The 21,693-nt window shown below is 43.8% G+C and overlaps 1 protein-coding gene across 1 annotated transcript in view; it reads left to right on the forward strand.

The window, feature by feature from the left end:
• Positions 1 to 21,693, forward strand: part of serinc5 (serine incorporator 5) — a 23,535-nt gene continuing 1,842 nt past the window's right edge. Inside the window, exons 1-11 of the mRNA XM_053420648.1 lie at positions 1 to 185; positions 11,329 to 11,493; positions 14,635 to 14,813; positions 16,243 to 16,325; positions 16,612 to 16,705; positions 17,285 to 17,496; positions 17,825 to 17,917; positions 18,710 to 18,836; positions 19,311 to 19,380; positions 19,594 to 19,630; positions 20,114 to 20,258. Coding sequence (XP_053276623.1) covers positions 159 to 185; positions 11,329 to 11,493; positions 14,635 to 14,813; positions 16,243 to 16,325; positions 16,612 to 16,705; positions 17,285 to 17,496; positions 17,825 to 17,917; positions 18,710 to 18,836; positions 19,311 to 19,380; positions 19,594 to 19,630; positions 20,114 to 20,258 — 1,232 coding nt within the window. The 5' untranslated portion in view covers positions 1 to 158. The remainder of the gene's footprint in view (positions 186 to 11,328; positions 11,494 to 14,634; positions 14,814 to 16,242; positions 16,326 to 16,611; positions 16,706 to 17,284; positions 17,497 to 17,824; positions 17,918 to 18,709; positions 18,837 to 19,310; positions 19,381 to 19,593; positions 19,631 to 20,113; positions 20,259 to 21,693) is intronic.

Raw genomic sequence — 21,693 nt, forward strand, 5'->3', positions numbered from 1 at the left:
ACCAGGCTGGTAGGCAGGGAGAGGGAGAGAGAGAGAGAGAGAGAGAACACACGCGTGTGGCGGTGATTTCTTGTTTAGGTGGAAGAAGGCGACGGAGAAGAAAAACAGCTCGTCTTCCTCCTCCTCTCAGACGGATTGTATTCACTGGCTCGGGCAGAATGTGTACGCCATGTTGTGTCTCTCAGGTGAGGAACATTTCCACAAACCTCGGTGTTGTTTTTGTTGTTGAACGATTGACGGTTGTACACGAAACGTCGACGGTCGTCGCTGCCTCGTCACGTGTCCCCCCGAAACAATACCAATTCTCTGTGGGACATCTGTCTCTGTTGTAGCTTCCCGACATGTTTGTCTGTCACGTTCATTCATTAGCAGTACGAAATGACTCGGTTTCCTCCATGGAAGCGAGTGGAGAACTTCTCTGTAGCGACGTCAAAGCAGCTGGAAGACAAAGAGACGCGAAGCAACGTCCGTCACCGACGACCCACCAACCTGAAAGAGAAGAGCCGTCATATGGGGACATGTTGTTATCTGGAAAAAACTCACTAACATTGTCTGTTCAACCGGATGCTCAAGTTGGTTTTCTGTTTTTTCCGAACTGTAGTGCAGTTACCCTCCAAACATCCTGCTTCCCAAAAACACAAATCACACATCGGTCCCACCTCCATTCAACATATATCTCTGTAGAAACGTTGTGTTTCTGAAGTGGTTATTATCGAGAACGAAAGTCTAAAGATGCAGACAGCCAACTACTTTCCATGTCAACTATGAAAACAGTGTGACTGTTGTTATTTCTATGTTTGAGGTAAGTTTTGAAGTTGCAGAATGGCTTCAAATAATCAATTATAGAAGTATGCAATATAATACCGTATGAAGAAAATGTATGTAGTGACTTTTTGCTTCTGATTCTTTATTCACAGAAGATCACATTATTCATATACTCCTGTGTGTGGCTTCTATTACAGCTGTTGCATGGGCAACTGTGTTTTTTATTGAAGATCCCCTCCCAATAATTGAGATTAGGGTTTTTATTATTTAAGTCGTTTAAAAATGCTAAAACAGTCACCAGTTCTTGATGCTTATCTGCAGTTTTGCTGCTTATTTTTGTTGGGAACTTCTGTTGGTGCAGAACTTTAAACATATGGTTTTGGCTTGTGATTACGTTTTATAGATTAAATGTGTTTACCGGAAAATAACCAGAAAATGTATCAATACCGAAAACTAGAAATATATAAATATCAGTCTTCTAAATAGCCGCTTTTTTATTTTACCAAGATCCATTAATTATTCCTAGGGAGATTGGTGGGAATGTAAAAAATTCCATTATCCCAAACTGTGCTGTTTTTTCTTGGCCTGTGTCCCATCCTTCAGCCACATTTTGTAGAAATCTGTTAGTATCTTTTGCATAATCTTGCTAAAAAAACAAACTGACCAACCAACAGAGAGGAGCAAACAGCTACAAAAAACAGAGGTTAAACCGATTGGTGGTTACATTGATTGTGTTCATATATTTGCGGGCTTTAGTTTGTATAAAACTATTGAAATACTTTGAAAAGACAGCAGCGAGCGGTGAGTGCTCAAGTGATGTTTGTAAAGATGGAAAGGGTTTTTCTCAGTGTCTTTCAGCGGACAGATTGTTGTTGACCACAGGGTCAACAGTGCTGAGCTGGTCTCGTAGGAATTTAATTACTTAGACACATCCCTCATATAAGGAGAGCTTGCTTCTATTTCCTGTTCTTTTCAGGGACTGAGAATGAAGGAAACAGGGAAGGATTAGGAGAAAATGAAGGGCAAAATGTAGCATCAGTTTCGTGGTAGTGTGCTAATCCCAACCACAGGCGCCTCATTTAGCTTTTTCGCCCTCTCAATTTATGTGTCTACTTGTAATTAACTTTTTCTTGCCTTTGCATATGCGTGCCCCTCTTGAGGTTTATAGGGGCCCAGGTTGATGTGTGGTCTGTTATTATATCCTCCTTGGCTTGGAGGTGGATGTTAAAGGAGGGTGGGCGTTGTTTGGGTTAGATTTAGAGAGAGAAGCAGGGATGGTGTGGGCGCTCACTTGTAATTTCTCAGTGGGAGCAGGGATGTTTGCCATGTTGTGATGGGACAGAGGGTATGGCTTTAGCTCAACATTGAGTGTTGTCCAAAGCACTGCGAGTGTTGGCTGTGATTGTGGGACAGGACTGAGGCTATGTGTAGGCAGAACAGCAATGGCACAGGCAATGCTGGCAGGGTACATATGTCAGGACAACCTAGAGGAGAAGAGGCTGCCATTCAGGAAGAATCTTTCTGGAGTATTACTGCGTAAGAAATTAAGTCGAGTATTTAAATGTTGCTCAACTCCACTCCAGTACACCATTTTTATTTACTAGACAATTCTGGAAGGTCTTATCTTTAACCAGGGTTCTACAAGATAACAGCTGCTGCTTTCAAACACCCACCGAAATTTTCCAAAAGGCTGTATGTGAGAACGCACATGTCCGAGTCAGATGCTTCAGAATTATTTTGGAACTATTCCTGCCTGCACCCCAGTCAAATGTCTGGAAAATTTCTGAGTGAGCCAATGTGAGAATACAGCAGGAAAATGTCTGGAAATGTAACACTTGCTGGACACAAAACTGAAAAAGTCAAAAGGTATCTAAATAAGGTGTCATACGCGTGGAAGACGTTGACGAAGATGTCAACATGGAAAGATGACTGGATTTAAGAACTTTTGGTAATGAAGGCTGCTGCCATTGTAGATCTGATTTAGACAAAAACACTGCTTTCTGCAGCAGAATTTGCCCTTCATGTCCTGCATGCTCTACCAGGGCGCCACCTCTCACCTGAATACTACATATATTTTCCTGTTGTTGTGACCACGTCTGACCCGGACAAGCTCCTGCAGCATTCTTCCTATGTGAAAGACAAACTCCGGAAAATGTCCGGACCCACTTTTCTGAACATAATGTCTGAAAACGAAGTAAATAATTTGCTGATGATTAAGTGTTGGTGGGCAGTCTACAATTGATTCATGTTAATCATAATATTGCATTTCTTGTAAGATGTTTTCTGCTGCTCTTAGGACTTCCAGCTGACTGGAATACGAGCTTTTTAACGTAGATAAGTAAATATTGTGAAATCCTGAACTATCTCTTAATGGTTCAGCCCAGCGACATTCACTCACACACAGATATCACTATCAGTTGGCAGAGCGACTGCTTGTGGCCAAGGTCACAGCTCGGCTGGGCAGGTGATCCTAAAAACAAGTGTTGATGGCCTGTAAAAATCGCTAGAGTTGTAAAACCCTAGCTTAATGTTAAAACAGCCCCCTCAACATCTGTAGTGGTCCCCTGAGTCATATGATTAGGATTACTGACCAACTGCGAAAAAATTTCTGCTATTTTCAGCTTCCTCGCAGGAATTTTGCTCTGGTCAGCAAAGCAAGTTTCCCCACTGGGAAATAATTGTGAATCCCCCATCTCTGTGTCCCTCTGAACTGTCATACAGTTCGCAGGGATAATGTTTCCTCAACCTCATCCTCCCAAGTCTAGTCTCTTATTTGTTTGTGCATGGGGTTGAAGGCTGATGTAACCTTGTGAAATGCCAGCCAGCTCTGAGAATTCTACCTTTTGCATCGGTCAACCGGGAATACGTGGCTGGGAATGACATGTTATTGTGTTTAACTTTGTGCAACTGAACGCTCACATTCGCAAACAGTGCACTTTGAGAAGTGAAACAGGCCTCTAGGTAAACACAACCTGACGCTGGATTAGCCTGGTGATCTCCGACTGCCTTCCTGTTCTCGTTTGGTCTGTTTCCTTTAGCAGTTTATGTGACTCACATTGTCTGCAGGGGACTGTCTATGGCAGCTCTCTGTTTTTCGCTGTTCCTCTTATTTTTCCCTTCTTTGTTTCTGTTTTCCTTTATCCGTTCAGCAGACTTTAGTTTTTCTCGGTTGGTTGTAGTTGAGGATATATTTGCCAAGAGAGAAGTAAAGACCTCCCTTTGTGTATAGGAACCAGAGCAGTGATACATTTTTGCTGTGTGTATACAGCTGCCTAGCTGAACACACAATAGAGGAGCTGTCAGTCACAATCTAAGTGGAAATTGGAGTAGACCTTTTGTTACCATACCATACATGTGTGTGAGAAAGATCCCGCCTTATATTTTATTGTTCAAAGTTTTTTTTGTTTGCCCTCTCCCTCTGTTTTTTTCCATTTCCCCCTCTCTGCTGGTTTCTCCTCACAGCATTGTCCTAATTGAGATACACTGGTGTAGTTACATCTGAGCTTTGCCATGAGTCATTGTGGTCAACGTTATCCATGGGCCACAATGGTTTAGATGAAACTAACAGGGAGTTCCCTTAGTTTTAAAGCAGCCGGCTGCAGACTAGACCAAAGTAAAGTAGGACAGGGATTAAATATGAATGGATCAGATGGCATGGATGAACAAACAAGGACACTGTGGCTTGAAACAACCTGAGGTTTATCGTCCCACTGATGCAGTCGCTGAATATTTAATGCCCCCTTCTTTCATTAACGTTGGTGCCTCCACCAGGGATGTTATATTTTCACCCCTGTCCGTTTGGTGGTAGGTTGGTTTGGATGTTTGATTTGAAGCAAGATTCTGCAAAAACTACTGGACAGATGTACTTTATTCTTTGAAAAGAAGGTCAGACAGTCATATAGAATGCAAATGCACGCATTCTGCAGAGTGAAAAGACAAGGAACATTTGCAGGCGTCCTCTTTAATGCAGCTGAGTTATCCTAGCGTGTGAAGTGGGGGAAAAGTGAAATCCCAGGAGATAACAAAAAGGATGAGGAGGGGTGTGACAAGGTCGAGCTGGAGGAGACGAGTACGAGAGCTGGAGCTCTGATACTTAGACATGGTGTCATGTGAAACTGATGTGAGGCAGGTTATTAAAGGTCAGTTTTGGCATTTACATAAGAATTATAAATACAGTAGAAATGTTGCATTACAGGTCCCATTCAGAATTAGTTAGATGAGGATCGCCTCACTCCTTTAACTGGCTCTGTATCAGTCTGCCCCCATATTTCCATTTGCTGTGCTTACAGTGATGTAGTGAGTGACCCATTTTTGTGAACAGTCTGTTATATAAGCAGCTGCATCAGTGTGGCTCCTTGCACCTGAGTTAACCCCTGTGCATTTGTTTTAGTTTGTTTCCTGTTTCCCTCATCACTGCTGCTTTGAAGAGAATAAGGCAGTGAAGGATAGAGGAGGGGAAGACATAGTAATTATCATCAGCGCTCGCGGTCTGATCACAGATGTGGGTTTCGGGATTGTCCACATAAAGGAGTCTATCACATTAGCATCCAGCTGGAGGTCAGAAGAGGCCTCACTGAACAAGCCATACAGACTTAATTCTGTCTCTGAAAGCACTTGCTTCAATTTGAATGTTATTTCCGTTCATCTCCTAAGGGTTTCCTCTGCTGCTGGTTCCTGTACTCTATGTAAACCTGATTCCTGTGTGTGAGCAATATCGTCTTTCTCCTGACCCCTGGAACAGCTGGAAGGTGGTGGAGCGCAGGGGTGCGGATGATATAGGCTAAAGGGCAGCTGCAAATAACAAAGAAGGGTAAAGAGGAGACCGTAAGAGTAGAAAATACAAGAGATGATGACATTGAGTCCCCAAGTAACAGGGTGGGGGAGGATTGGAGAATGGAGATAGGAGTGTGATAGAGAGCTCCAGGCTGAGTGAGCAAGAGCTGAGTCTTTTTCTGTCTCCAGAGATTCCCACAATCAATGTGTAGTTAGTGCAGGTCTCACAATCAACCATCAGTTGTTAGAGTCTTTGTTTAATTTATCTCACAATTGGCTTTTTCCACATTTCCCTATTGGCTGCAAGCACATGACCATAATCATTGGAACAGCAGTATGAGAGGCTAGTGGGGGGTTGCTGTTGATATTGAAGTAGGGGTGTACTCTGCAGACTCTGCAACCACCTGCTGGCTCGCTGGTGGGCTGGGCGGAGGAGGAGGAGGAGGAGGAGGAGGAGGAGGTGGATGGCCCGTGAAGTGGGTAGGGTCAGGGTTTGTTACCATGGATATCCTTTCATGTATCTGTGTGTGGCGGAATTCCCTGGGACATTTTCTTCTCCTGTGTCCCCTCCTCCCTCCCTCTGTCAGCTGTGCAGACTTTGCTGTTGGGCCCCCTCACTGTGTGCAGACCGCTGGTGAAACACCCCCTAACTAATGAAATCTAAACACCCTCACAGCCTAAATCGTCCTGTTTCTTCCTGCCTACTCTCAGTCGGTTGTGGTTAATTAATCGCCCATTGAGAGAGACATGTGGGTGCAGCAGAGACAAAGGAAACGGCTTATCCTGTTAAGCTGTGTGTAGTGAAATAGAGCAACAGGGCCACATAAATAAAACGGTTTGAATTCAAGGCTAGAGGTCTGTGTGCGCTCAAAAGCAGAAATATGCACATGTAGAGAGGCCCATTGTCATACTCTCTCTTCCACGGTATCTCAAGCATTGGTGAATTATGTGCACGTGTATGAGCTTGATCCCTGCTCCCACAGTTATCCTTGAATTGATAAGAAACACCCCTGTCGGTTCCAGATTGGAAATACACTGATCTCATTCAGGCATCAAAGATGTCTTTGTGTTTGCTGCCCACAGCCGTTACCCAGATAGCGTGAGGAGGTTAAATTCATAATTGACCTATTTTCTGCTGTTCTTAATGAGTTCACTCTTCGTCCCAAGGAGGTTATATTTTGAGCCCTGTTTGTTTTTTTGTTTGTTTATTTGTTTGTTTGTTTGTTTGTTTTTTGTAAGAAAGATTAAGCAAAAAATGCTGGACTTACTGCCACAGAACTTGAATGGAGGATGCAATATTTTCAAATGGGGCAGATCCAGGATTTATTTTATGAGAATGTACAGTTTGAGTTCGAGAGAACTGAGCCCGACCTGATGCCGGAGCAGATGATTATTGATATAATTTAGCAAAAAAACAATCAACTGGGCCATCTAGAAAAGGCAGGGAAATCTGTGGACAGATTTGGACAGCAGGGAGCGAGAGGGATGTGGCCAGAGAAGGAGCTTGATCCTGGACCATGTGCCCGTTCCTGCGAGGAATCCGTTGTCTGCAGCATACCACACATTACTGGCATCTGGAGTGGAACGCAACACATCAGACAGCGTTAGCACACTGGCTTTACTACATTAGAAAATCCCGATCGTGGATTAGGACGCACACTCTGACAAGGGCTAAGATTACTGTTATGACTGAGCGGCAAATTGACCAGATGTTGCTTGGCAATTTGCCGGTTTTGAAGAATACATTTATTATTCACCAGAGGATCCACATCCAATAGAAATCCTGGATTGATGGGATACATTTGTGTATCCTGTCTTGGGGTTTAAGACTCTGACAGTCCACATGCAACATCCCCTGCACATCATTCCTTCTGTATCCCTACGCCCAGTTGTTGCAACTGTAACTTATTTAATACATTTAATATAATACCTAGTTTGTTGACATGCTAGGTGTTATAGATGTTTCAATATGAATCACTTTTGGCAGATACCAGTCACCTCACATGTCTCCTTTGAGGTAACTGTGGTGATTAGTCAGATGCAGATGTCACTAGATGCTACACAGCTTACCTGAGATGCTTCAGTTCACAGCCATGACACCCTCTAATTAAAAGCTCTTACGTCTCTTAATGCTGTAATGGTAGTTTATAAGTTTCCCTGTAGCTCAAAAAGACTCAGCTATGGTCAGACTAGAATTGCCATGTTACCCACAGTGGCACCATTTGCTTCACACGTGCACAGTTGGTGTCACATCCCATAACGGGAGAAAATGCATAGAAAAATAGTGCATATGAGCCCTCCAGTGGAGCACCAGTTTAGCCCCACAGTCGACCACACCTTTCACCACAGCAGTGTGTGTTCTGCCATCTGAGAGGTAGGAGGCTTCTACAGGCAGGGTGGAGTGGCTACAGAAAGATGTTATACTGTATAATTATAGAGCCTCCTCTTTCCTAAATAGAACAACGGGCCTGTCTTTATGAGAAGGCCTGTCAGAGGAAACCGAGTAGGCCTGTGTGTGTGTGTCTTCAGAAGACAAGAGCCTTCGCTGTCTGACTCTGTACTGACCAAGAGTTGCCTCTATGAAGCAATGGGAGGGATTTGTCCTCTGTGATCGTAATAGAAACCATGAATGAGCAAAAGAGACAGCCAGACGAGTGTCTTCCATCGCAAAGTTTTCATCTGTTCAGTTCGTTGCAATAATTTTGTCTTCCTGTTCAAACCTGTGGTAAATTATAAGTGTGGGATCGTGAAGGCTGAAGCTCCGGAAAGATAAAGTACACTCCCACACACAACTGTCCCAAAATGACTCCACTCTCAGATCTTAGATTCTGTGTGATTAACCTTGAATGCCTTTTGCTGTGTTCATCTCTCATCTCATCGTCATCCGCTTATCCGGGGTCGGGTCGCGGGGGGAGCAGCTCAAGCAGGGGGCCCCAGACTTCCCTTTCCCGGGCCACATTGACCAGCTCTGACGGGGGGATCCCGAGGCGTTCCCAGGCCAGTGTTGAGATATAATCTCTCCACCTAGTCCTGGGTCTTCCCCGAGGTCTCCTCCCCACTGGACGTGCCTGAAACACCTCCCAAGGGAGGCGCCCAGTGGGCATCCTTACCAGATGCCCGAACCACCTCAGCTGACTCCTTTCTAAGTAAAGGAGCAGCGGCTCTAATCCGAGTCCCTCACGGATGACTGAGCTTCTCACCCTATCTCTAAGGGAGACGCCAGCCACCCTTCTGAGAAAACTCATCTCGGCCGCTTGTACCCGCGATCTCGTCCTTTCGGTCATCACCCAGCCCTCATGACCATAGGTGAGGATAGGAACGAAGATCGACCGGTAGATCGAGAGCTTTGCCTTGCGGCTCAGCTCTCTTTTCGTTACAACGGTGCGGTAAAGCGAACGCAATACCGCCCCCCGCTGCTCCGATTCTCCGGCCAATCTCACGCTCCATAGTACCCTCACTCGCGAACAAGACCCCGAGGTACTTGAACTCCTTCACTTGGGCTAAGGACTCATTTCCTACCCGGAGTAAGCAATCCATCGGTTTCCTGCTAAGAGTCATGGCCTCAGATTTAGCGGTGCTGATCCTCATCCCAGCCGCTTCACACTCGGCCGCCAGCCGATCCAGTGAGTGCTGAAGGTCACAAGCCGATGATCCAATGAGGACCACATCATCCGCAAAAAGCAGTGACGAGATCCTCAGACCACCGAACTGCAACCCCTCCCCACCACGACTACGCCTCGATATCCTGTCCATGTATATCACAAACAGGATTGGTGACAAGGCGCAGCCCTGGCGGAGACCAGCACCCACTGAGAACGAAACTGACTGGCTGCCGAGGACCCGAACACAGCTCTCGCTTTGGGAGTACAGGGATTGGATGGCCCTGAGGAAAGACCCCCTTACCCCATACTCCCGCAGCACCTCCCACAGTTTCTCCCGGGGGACCCGGTCATACGCCTTCTCCAGATCCACAAAACACAAGTGGACCGGATGGGCATACTCCCAGGCCCCCTCCAGGATCCTTGCGAGAGTGAAGAGCTGGTCCGTAGTTCCACGTCCGGGGCGAAAACCGCATTGTTCCTCTTCAATCTGAGGTTCGACGATCGGCCGAACCCTCCTTTCCAGCACCTTGGAGTAGACTTTACCAGGGAGGCTGAGAAGTGTGATACCCCGATAATTGGTACACACTCTCTGGTCCCCCTTTTTGAACAGGGGAACCACCACCCCGGTTTGCCACTCCTTTGGCACTGTACCCGACTCCCACGCGATGTTGAATAGGCGTGTCAACCATGACAGCCCCTCAACACCCAGAGCCTTTAGCATTTCTGGCTGGATCTCATCAATCCCTGGGGCTTTGCCACTGCGGAGATGTTTGACTACCTCAGTGACCTCCACCAGGAAAATTGACGACGAAACACCATCAACCTCGAGCTCTGCCTCCAACATAGAGGGCGTGTTATTCGGATTCAGGAGTTCCTCAAAGTGCTCCTTCCAACGTCCGACGACCTCCTCAGTTGAGGTCAACAGAGTCCCATCCTTGCTGTACACAGCTTGGATGGTTCCCCGTTTCCCCCTCCTGAGGTGCCGGATAGTCTTCCAGAAACACTTTGGTGCCGACCGAAAGTCCTTCTCCATGACCTCTCCGAACTTCTCCCACACCCGCTGCTTAGCCTCCGACACGGCAGCAGCTGCAGCCCTTCGGGCCTGTCGGTACCCTGCAACCGAGTCAGGAGTCCTCCAGGATATCATATCCCGGCAGGCCTCCTTCTTCAATCGGACGGCTTCCCTGACCACCGGTGTCCACCACGGTGTCCGAGGGTTACCGCCCCTTGAGGAACCTAAGACCCTGAGGCCACAGCTAGCCGCCGCAGCTTCAGCAATGGAGGCTTTGAACACCGCCCACTCCGGCTCAATGTCCCCAACCTCCACAGGAATGCCAGAAAAACTCCGCCGGAGGTGTGAGTTGAAGATACCTAGGACCTGCTGTGTTGTGTTTAGTAATTGTTGCCGTTATAGTGCTTATTAATATTGAATTTTGCAGTTGTATGCATGTCTATGAACACACAACGCTGGACCAATGTATGGAAGTGATAGTTGTCATCCTGGTTTTATAGCCTCTTATTCGCATCCTGTACATGACACAGTTTTACTTGTGGGACTTTCCAGGAAATTAGCAGCCAAATTGCTGATATTTTGGCTAGCTCTGGTTAAGGCAACAGTTTGGGAAATCCTTATGACTGCTCTAAAGACAGTACTTGCCAATGTCAGCACAGCACAACTGCTGATTTGAAGCAGCGAAGACGATGTGATAGCTTTATAGAAAATTGTTTTATCGTTGTCAAACTAACATACTTTAGAGACATAGTATCAGGTCATAGATTTGTGTACTCACCGATGCCAACCAGGAATATTCTGTTGTTCCAAGCTGTTGAAATTATATATATACCAATTATTAGTTTTTTTTTTATCACTAAAAGTACCAGATGGTTTTTTTTCTCTATATTTCTTCAGCATTTCAAAGCAGTTTTGTTGGAATTAGTGAGTATGTTACAACAACCAATGCATTTTGGTCTCATGATACATGGTACATTTCTTTGTGCCTCATTCACTTCCTCACAGGAAGGTCAAACAGCAGAAGCTGCAGCCGACAGCGACTGATGTTAAAAGAGCACTTAAACCCTGGTCCTCTCTTAAAAGTGCCCTGTAAATACATTACGTGTGTATCCGATGGTTCAGGATGGTGTAAACAATTGTGAAAGCTAATCTGATTATGTTTTTCTCTGTGTGCAGCTGGCCTGCTGCTGCGGCTCGGCGGCCTGCTCATGCTGCTGCAACTGCTGCCCCAAGATAAAGCAGTCCACAGGGACCCGGTTTATGTACGCCCTTTACTTCCTGTTGGTCACCGTCGTCTGTGTCATCATGATGTCCCCCACTGTGGCGAAGGCGCTGGAAGATGTGAGTACATACGTTTTGATGGAATACTCATGACACATGTATACATGCACACATTCTGAATAGAGTAGACTGCACAATATACACCTGATAAGTCTACTCAGAAATGTATTTGTGGTTTTTATCTGTTTGATTCATATTTTAACATTCATATGATTGAGGAGTTTGTTTTTGGTTGAAAGTGTCACTTGTAAGAGGATCGGGAGGAAATTAAAGCACAGAGAGAAAATACCAGTTACCAAACATAATGTGACAGTCAGCTGTGTTTACAGCCAGAGATCGTCAAATGCCCCAGAATAAGAGTGATAGGCCTGGTCGCGTGTCACTCACACACTGTCCTGTCTGCAGCTCCAGAGAGAGGCAGAAGAGAGGACATGGAAATTCACATAGCAGCAGTCTTTGTTTTTACTTTAAACCACTGATTTATCATCTTATAATATCTCAAATTATATCCCAGAAAGGTGTAAAAAGTGATGAATGTTGTTTTTCTTATTCACTGAATAGAAGAGTGGATTTGGCTCGGGGGCTGTAGTAACCCAGTCAACAGTTGCCTCAGTACCATAACCTTTACTGTTTGGCTTGTTCGGTGTGTTGACAGAAGAGTTGTGGGGTAGACACACATACTGACATGCAGCGAAGGTGAAAGTAACGATAAAGAGAATATTTGTAGCTCACACACTGTCTTTACACATTATGAAACAAAGGTTCCGCCAACTTCGGAGTTTTACTCTCTTCTATAAATATAATAAAATGTGCCGACATTATTTCGCTATCTGGAACGGTAAAGGATTTATTGAATTGCTACAGGAAACATTCATCCTCATACTGATTTAACCTATGGATCCCATGTTTCTCCACAAAGAAATAGGGCCACGATCGAGTAGGCAGAAGGTCAGGCTGGAAGCTGTTTTGTCTTCAACCAACCACCGAGCTTTTGAAGCTGGGAAAAGTTGCACAGGAGGACTGTAGTTCTCTCTTTTGAACTCTACAACTTTCATGTTGTTATTTCCTCTCCTACTTTGCCTCGTTGAATCATTTCAATGCAGGATTATTATTGGACTGAGGCTACATCGATATTACTTATAGCCACTTTTCCACTGGTCAAAAAAACCACTAACACACTCGCATGGCTTTTGATTAAAATTGTTATTAGTTTACCCATGTTTTAAAAAACCTGCGTGTACCAGCACATTTTTATGTTCTAAAGGTTTAAAGAATCTCTATCCACACAAGCATTTTGACTCCCTGTCAGTTGTATTCCCCGTCCATACTAACATGCCCGAAAACTCATCATATGACCCCTCAGGTGTACTGGGCATGTGTCTGCCGTTGTACTTAGAATCTGATCAAATAATAGCTCATCTCCTACGCATGTAAACAGTTGTATCATTGGAAAATGCAGAGTTAATGCATGCATGAAAATCACAAATGTAATGAATCAACAAAACGGGCCTTGCAGCATTCCCAAACTTTTTTATTTTAGCAGCGCTCTTTAGCAACTCAGGAGTTGTGTGGACGCCTGGCATATCTGGCAGAGGCGATGCACTTTGAAATAAAAACTTAGAAGTAATGACGTAGCCTGTCTGAGAAATAAACTAAACTGGAAGGCCTCCTCAGTTAACTGCTTTAATATGCAGTGGTTAGTTATCCTCAACCTTGTGAGTCAGACTGTAGTCACAGTCTGGTAGATGGTGTCAGAGATGATGTCCTGATTCACTAACTGCTCATCCATTTTTTATGCGGATAGCTCAATATAGATGCTCGACAAATGATGGTGCTGTTTTTGGTACCATACCTTAGTAAGTACACTGTGTGAATCCGCGCACACACTGTGCAAACGAAAGATAATGACAATACTTCATCTGGGAAGAATACGCTCAACTGACTGTGTTACCATAGCAATGACTGCAAGCTTCCTCCTCTGAGAGCGTATCTGATGACGGATATTTTTCCACCAATCTTCCTCTGCTGTCTTTTTTTTTTCTTCTTTCCATCTCTGCCAGTGTCTACAGTACAATATTAAAACGACTCCCTGCTGGGCACCTCCTCATGAGAGCAGAACCCTGTAAAAGGCCTACCCAGGCACAAAATGGCCTCTGATAGCCCCACGCATAGCCTGCTGAGTTACACACACAGTCATACACATACACACACTCACTGTCAGTCACACACTGAGCACAGAGGGAAGTCCCAGCTAAGAGAGCAGCCATTGTGCGTATGAGAGCGCCCGTCTTTTCTCGAGAGATTTACAGCACTCTGAACCAGCAGGCCCCTTCCCTCTTAATCTCAACACCATGGACATGCTAATATGGTCCTCACCATGAGACAAAAGATCCAAACCAGGCTTTTTACTCTATGTTGTGATCTGGGTGTGGACTGAGCTACAAACTAAGGAGATGACAACTCAATCCGCTGGCTTTACTTCACTTTAAGGACAAAAGACTAATAAAGCAAAGTCCAACCATGTATCATCTGAAATGTTGGAAAATCTTTTGTTTATGTATTTGCTTGTGCCTCTTATCTCTCCCTTGGTTAGAGATGGTTACAAGTCAAGTAAAATCACTTCATTGTCAGTGAAGGGAAGCGGAATTTGACTCTGTGGTTATTAAATTCAAAAGCTGTCTCTTCCACTGGCTCAGAGCCACTGAAGCACTTTCATTTTTCTGTTGAAGGCCACAGCAACGTCCTTATCTACTTAACTCCCTCCAGTTCTGCTCTCTTCTTTTCAAGGCAGGTCACCTGAGTTCAAAGTAATTTTCCAAACTTTATAATTAAACAGATTTCCCAGTCTCTCTGTCTTACTCATGCCCCCTCTGCTTTACCCTGCTCCCAGTTTCTCTGACTCGCTGACAAAAGGCAGTAATTTATTCATCTGTGTCTTTTGTGTGTGTACACTGACAGTTAGTTGTAAGGCCCCTCTAACAGCCTGTAGAGAACGAGGGATGAAAGAGGGCTCCATGGAGAGAAAGAGGGGTTGTTGTCGCTGCCTGTTCGCTCTTTTTGCTCCTTTAGAGGCATGACGCTCCGAATAGACACTATTGCGCCCTTTCTCCGTGGCCTAGCACTAGACAAACACGAGCAGAGGTGGGGTATCCTCATCAACATCATAATGACTGTTTTATGTGTATTATCCCTGTCAATCAGATCCCATACTACAGCGAAATGTGTGAGAAGTTGAACGCAGGAGAAAACTGCGAAACCCTGGTGGGCTACTCCGCTGTCTACAAGATGTGCTTCGGTATGGCCTGCTTCTTCTTATTCTTCGCCATCTTCACCATAAGAGTCAACAACAGCACAGGCTGCCGGGCGGCCGTGCACAACGGGTAAGAAGAAGGCCCCATCTTGTCTTATCTGTCATTAAACAGTTCACATTAATATCCAGCAGGAACGCTGAACTTCTTAGAAGTGCTGTGAAAGCAAAAAGACAAACTATACTCAAACACTTGAGTTGAAAATATGCAGCAACTCCGAGGATGTATTGAGCAGTAAAATATTGAAAAACATTGTGTTCTTGTCTTTGCTGGGCCTCAACGCAACAGGTAGTGTCGTAATAGTTCATTGAACATGAGTTAGATGTCAAATGAACTTCCCCAATGTTGACCATCAGATCATATTCTTTCTGAATAATTGTGGATTGGTTATACCAATGCAGCGCTCATTCTAAACCTGCCTGTTTGGAATGTGCTGTTTGCTTGGCCTGTGGTAATGCTGACGGCCGTTTTCTTTCTGAAGAAGTGACCTGTAGTAATTTAGTCACAGCTAGTTCAGACCCGCTGCCGGCCTCAGTCCTCAACCCTTAAGCTGCTCCACAGCTGCTGCACAGAGAGCTGCTACCCTGTTTATTCAAAGTTCAGTGAAGCTTAACTCAGTACGCAGAACCGCGATCTGGAGATTTAGTTGTTGCTGTTGTTGTACCTTGTTGTTGTGAGAGCGCTGTTGTAAATTTTGTCGATGAGTCCCAGCTACTGACTGATTCGGGGCACTGGTTGTCTGTTTATTTTAAGTTTATTAATATTGAATGTGTCAGGTATCTAAATCACACAATACTTGAAAACTGCACTTGATTGGGCCATGAACAATACACCTGCGTGTGAAGCTAAACAATTCTCGAGATATGCATCCCACATAGGGTTAGGTCACAGGCATTTCTTGAATTAGTATATTAGATATATTAGAATTAAGATTTCACACCATCTGTGTTGGCTCTCTTATGTGTTGTGGAAATTTGCTGAGAAGTGAAATATGCTGATGAAACCACGTTTCTTTTGTATTTTATTTAAGATAAATATGAGTATTTTTCCACCTCGAAGGTTACACCTTGAGTGTATCAGGAGGTCTGACCCTGAGCAGAATAAGATAATACATAACACTCAGTGTTCTGATGCTTACAAAGACACTTTGTTCCTATGTCACAGGTAGTGAACAGTTTCTCTTATGTTTTCTACTGTTTCCCAGGCTAGCTAAAGCAGGTGTGCTGCATGACTCATAGGTGAAGGACAGTGAACCAATTACATCAAATGTTTAATAAGCAATAGGGAATTAGTAATCAGGCAATGATTAAAATATAAAATTTCTAAAACTTTCAGAACTCTTAGGCTGTCATGTCAGGAACCTTATGCATGTTGATTGTTGGCATTTGATTTTCAATTCTTTTCATATAATTTTTTCACTTTATTTAATGTTTTTAAAAGTAAACTTTGTAATGTTTTCCTGTATAACATTTAACAATATAGTTTTTTCTTTGCATGTCAGGTTCTGGTTGCTGAAGTTTATTGTGCTGGTGGCATGCTGCGCTGGAGGATTCTTCCTCCCAGAAGAGGAAACCTTTCTGGAAGGTAAAAATGGGACACTTAGCTCTGGAGCTGTTAATTAACGTATCACTAACATAACCACATCTCTGTAGTTGCAAAGCAAAAGGTAGGAGACAGCAAGTGATATGGTAACAGTTAGTAACACAGTTAGTTATTTGCATCATTTGGCTGAAACTTCCTTAAGAACCCTGAGGATTTCAGTAGTCTAACAGTTTGATAGTCTCTTGTGTTGCAGAAGATTGAAGATGCCTGGCTTGTCATCACTCAAACGATATCCTTGTCTTTCTCTCTCTCTTATTCAATGTTACAGTGTGGCGCTACGTGGGAGCCGCTGGCGGGTCCCTTTTCCTCCTGATCCAGCTCAAGCTGTTGGTGGAGTTTGCACACAGATGGAACACAAACTGGTGAAAGCAACACGTCTTCTCTTTGCTCTTGTCTCTTTTGTCCCATGAACTTCTCAAACTTGCTGTGATTTCTATTTGTTCATGAGATACTCTGAGGGTCAGATGTATTCTTCCGCAGGGTGTTTTTGGATGTAAATAGTTTGGAAAGAGGGCGTCATGTAGCTTTGTGTGTTTGTGAGTGGAGGGGAGTCTTGGCAGCAGGCCATCCTCGCTGCAGATTCACATGGTCTCCGTGTTCACTCAGTTTCCCTTTCTCTCTCACAAAGGCAGAGACACACCCTCCCTACAACAGTCAATTGTTTAAAAAAACTATTTAGTTTGATAACCAATTAAACTCAGACCTCTTAATGTATTGATATGCGCCCTTGCCCATTTTAGTAAACCCCAACTCTTTGTCTTTCCTTGATTTTTTCCCTTTAGGCCGACCCCTGTTGTGTTAGTTGTCTCTGTTTATTTTGTCCTTGTTCACTTGATCTTTTTACTTCTGTAATTTTCTTTATCCTTGTTCATATTTTTTTTTCCTTTTCGCTTTCTTTTCTCTCTCTCTCTGTCTCCATACCTCTTTCGTTCCATCTGCAGGAGTGCGGGAGTAGTATATAACAAGCTGTGGTATGCTGCTCTGGCCTTGGTGACGCTGGTGCTGTTCAGTGTTGCAGTGGGAGCCGTGGTCTTCATGGGTTGGTTCTACACCCACTCTGAGGCCTGTTTACTCAACAAAGTCTTCCTGGGCATCAACGGTAGCCTCTGTCTCATCATCTCCCTGCTGGCCATCTCTCCATGCATACAGAAACGTGAGAAACCTGCACTCGTATGCACATTATCTCAACTGGCTCTGTAATGCAAATAAGAATACAAGCATTTGCTAAGATAAGAACTACCTAAAATGTAACCATCTTGGAGACAATTTAATTATTTTACAGGTATTTTGACTTTTTAATTTGGCTAGTATCCCATACATTAATATAAAAGAGGCGGGATTTAGGGAACCATCTTTATATACAGTCTGTACATATGACACAATAGTCCACGCAGTATAATATAAAGTAGTGAGACATTTGACTAGAACTTTCTGTCAGTAAGTATATTAATAGTATTGAATTCACTTTTGTGTCCCTGCAGTGCAGCCCACATCAGGCCTGTTGCAGCCCGGGGTGATCAGTGTGTACGTCATGTACCTCACCTTCTCAGCCTTCTCCAGCAAACCAAAAGAAAGTGAGTATGAACTGACCTCCATCTATACCTACTGTGGTAGTCACAGACATTATTGCCTTGATCAGCTTGCATCTGCTGTCTTATATAACTGTGACACATTGTTGTGCATAGAAATTGGATCAATATAAAAACACCGGCAACCACTTATAGTGATGACGTTTGTCCCAGGCATAACTGATCAGAATAAGTGTTACTATATCCCAATTGCGTGGCTTCTGTATGATTTTGATACAGCACATCGACACAGGCGTCGGCCCTCGTGGTGGAAATCCAAAACAAAAAACTAATTAGGATCGACTAGCCAAAATGTCTATTATAGTTTTTTTGTAAGCTTTGCAAACGGACCACAAGGTAAACGGAATGTTACACAGAGTGGCCTGTATTTTAATTTAATTTAATTTAATTTTAAAACTCTTAAAGCACGGTACTTGTAGCAGAAGGTAGAGTACGAATTTCATGTACAGGTCTGTATATGAAAAATAAAACACTTATTAGAATACCGTGGGTAAAACTGAGATAAGCACATCAAACAAGGCTGCGAGTTATGAGAGAATGAGGAGTTACAGTTAGGTAGATTTGACCAGCTGTTATGTCAGCACTCAAGTTAACTACATACTGCTGTCGAGGCTTTGAATGCTCTTGCACCCACTGTATGTTAAACTATCTTTATCCTTCTTTCCCCATTAATGACACTTTGCCAAAATATATGTGCTACGTCTTTGGCAATCTCTCTATTTCTTTAAAAACTTCTTTCAGCTCATTTATCTCTGTCTGCACTTTGTTTTTGTCCAGTCCTGGAGATAAATGGCATGAACCAAACCGTGTGTGCGTTTCCCTTCGATTCGGGAAAGGAGAGCGACAAGAAGATTGTTACAGCGTTCGGAACAGTTATCCTGTTTGGTTGTGTCCTTTACTCTTGGTAAGACAACACATACAAACACACACATCTTTTTTGTAACCTTAGTGTATTTCCCTGCAGTATATATTTTTAGTGTTGTATATGTGTAGAGGTGGAGATTACGCAAAAAGCCGAAATCCAAACCATTTAACAGCTGCTCTGTTTGGTCAATGAAGAATCAAATTATGTATTTCATGGCAAACTCTAGCGACAGCGACAGGGCTAGTTTTGATTGGCTGTGACTTTGGAGAGGCGGCGTATGATTGGCTGTGGCTGACCTAAGCGCTTGAGAGGCGAGAACGGTGGATTTCTGCCTTTGTTCACATGTGTTTCCCATCAAGTGGAGGTATTATGTCTCTTGTGGTTGGTCCTTGAGGAAGAGGGAACTGCAGGCGATGGAAAAATGCAGAGTGACGGAATCGCAACCCCTCTCTCTCCCACTCATCTATCTTTTTATTTCTTTCTCTCTATTTTTTTCCCCCACCCTCCCTCCAGCTTGACGTCCACCACCAGGCGAAGCTCTGTGGCACTCAGGGTGTGTAGGAACAGTGAACCAGAGACTGAGGTAAACACACCAGTATTCAGAACTCACTAAGTGTGATGGCTAATGAAATATTAACACCGGTCTTACAGGCTAACTTAAAATCCCTCTGCCCAGACGCCTTTATGAAATTAAACAGATGATTCCCCCAATAAATGAAGCATGCCCATGTTTGTTTGTGTCTTACAAATATTCAATTCCAGCTCGGTGGTAACCTCTGTTTCCTCCTCCTTGCAGAGGGCTCGCTGTTGTTTCTGTTTTGGAAATGACACAGGTGAGGAGGCTCCTTCAACAACACATCTTTACTGTATCTATCCCTCCCTCTGCTCCCCCCTTTCTGTCTCTTTAGTCCATTCAGTGTGTATGCATATGTCCCCCGGAGTGGTGTTTCACTGTCAGGGGCTACGCTCATTGATATTCCTCAGCCCGATTGAGGATGGTGAGAAAGTATTGGTCAGCAAACACAGATGATGTCACTGTTACTAGGAGGTTAGTATGACATAGGAAAGCAGGCCCAGACAGGAGGTGCAATTGTGGCCAAGCCTGCACCGCCACCTGCTGGAAACAAAACACTTCTGCGTTATATATTGGAAAACATAACAATTAAATGTAGTTTTATATATTACATCATAATGTAGTGATTAATCTCAATGAATCGGTCCAGATTTATAACAATGTCTTTTCTCTACTGTTTCAAGCATTTCACACAGTCTGCAATTAGCTGACTGAACTCCTTGTGTTAATGTGTTTGTTTCAGAGGACTACGATGAGGAGAATACTGGTGGAGGACAGAACGTGTTGTACGACGAGAGAGAGGCAACCATCTACGGCTACACCTACTTCCACTCTGTCTTCTTCCTGGGTTCCCTTTATGTCATGATGACCGTCACCAACTGGTTCCAGTAAGTGCCCCACTTCACCTGCTGTATTTATGTGCACTCAGTACTCCAGTTATGGACAATGAAAAGAAGGCGATTGTTGATAAGCAATAAACAATTAAGCAGCTGCATGTGGACATTTTAACTCCAACTAAGTCAGATTGAGGTGTCAGAGGTCTCTGTGACTCAGTGTAGTCTGAAGACCAGTGAAGCTCACTGCAGAGCGAAGACTGTGTCTATTCATTATTATACTTTCCCACAAACCCATTCTTTGCTCATTTTCAGTAACTAACTTTATGTTCCGAATTTAATTTGATGTAGTCTCTTATTGTATATGCTCAGTTTTATGCAAATACATTTTATCGTATGACTCTTTCTTCTGCAGATCGAGGCATTAATATGACTAAATATGTTTTGAGTAGAGATGCATGAGAGCTAAGAGGGTTAGATTTATTATTTATATTAGTTATTCTGCTAAGGCTTACGCCTCTTCTCGCCATGTTAAAAAGGTGGGAGAACAACTCCTGGAAATCAGTTGAGTGGTTTTTGGTTTATCCTGCTGAATGACTGACTGGCAGATAATGATTTATAACCTCCTTGGGGCATGTAATAATTACATATTCAAGTAATTGGGTAAGTTTGCAAGCTCAGGTTTACAAGATACTCTTTTTCCACTTGCTTTGTTGACAAGGTCACTTCAATGTTCCCGAGCATTGTAAGTTTTAATCACGTTCATGCTGATGACATTATCTGTATTATTATAATTAGGTTTATTAATCAATAATTAGGTACTTTACATCGCCTAAGCAATTTTCAAAGATTAACCTGCGGGAAATATCCGGAGAATAGGCTACAGAGTTTGCCTTTCACACATGCACAACTATAAACTTTATGCGCACAATGCAGTGGGAGATTTTCAGCACACAACAGTAACAAAGCCTCTGCATTATTCAGGCGAGAGGTGGAGCCTCCGGAAGCAGCAGACAGAGACAGGAAGCAATGTATTTACCCCGGTTCAGAGATCATGTGATTTTCCTTACAACACATAGACACTTCCGCCTCAGCTCTTATCAGCACAAACCTGTTCGACATCTTCGTTGGTGCCTGACGTGTATGACACCACTTTGTCACCGGGAGATATTTCTTTGTTTTTTTATCATCAACCCCCCAACTCGCTAGGGATGAATCCAACAGGGGATCCCCTGCTGTGTTCACACTTTGAATCCTCCTGAGTTTCTACTGACTTTATACTAGGGGGCCAGGTGGAGAAATTCTGCAAACAATGCAGAGCCTCTCACTCCCACATTTGCGTTCACACATGCACCTCCTCTGGAGAAGATACGGAGGATCTGCAGAGTTGAGTGCATGTGTGAAAGCAGCTCTATTAATGCAAGTTTTCATTAATTTCATGGGTTACAAATGCACTATTGTCTATTGGGGATCAAATAACAACAGCAAT

This window comes from Pleuronectes platessa, chromosome 4 (assembly GCF_947347685.1).
Source record: "Pleuronectes platessa chromosome 4, fPlePla1.1, whole genome shotgun sequence".
Taxonomy (NCBI): Eukaryota; Metazoa; Chordata; class Actinopteri; order Pleuronectiformes; family Pleuronectidae; genus Pleuronectes; species Pleuronectes platessa.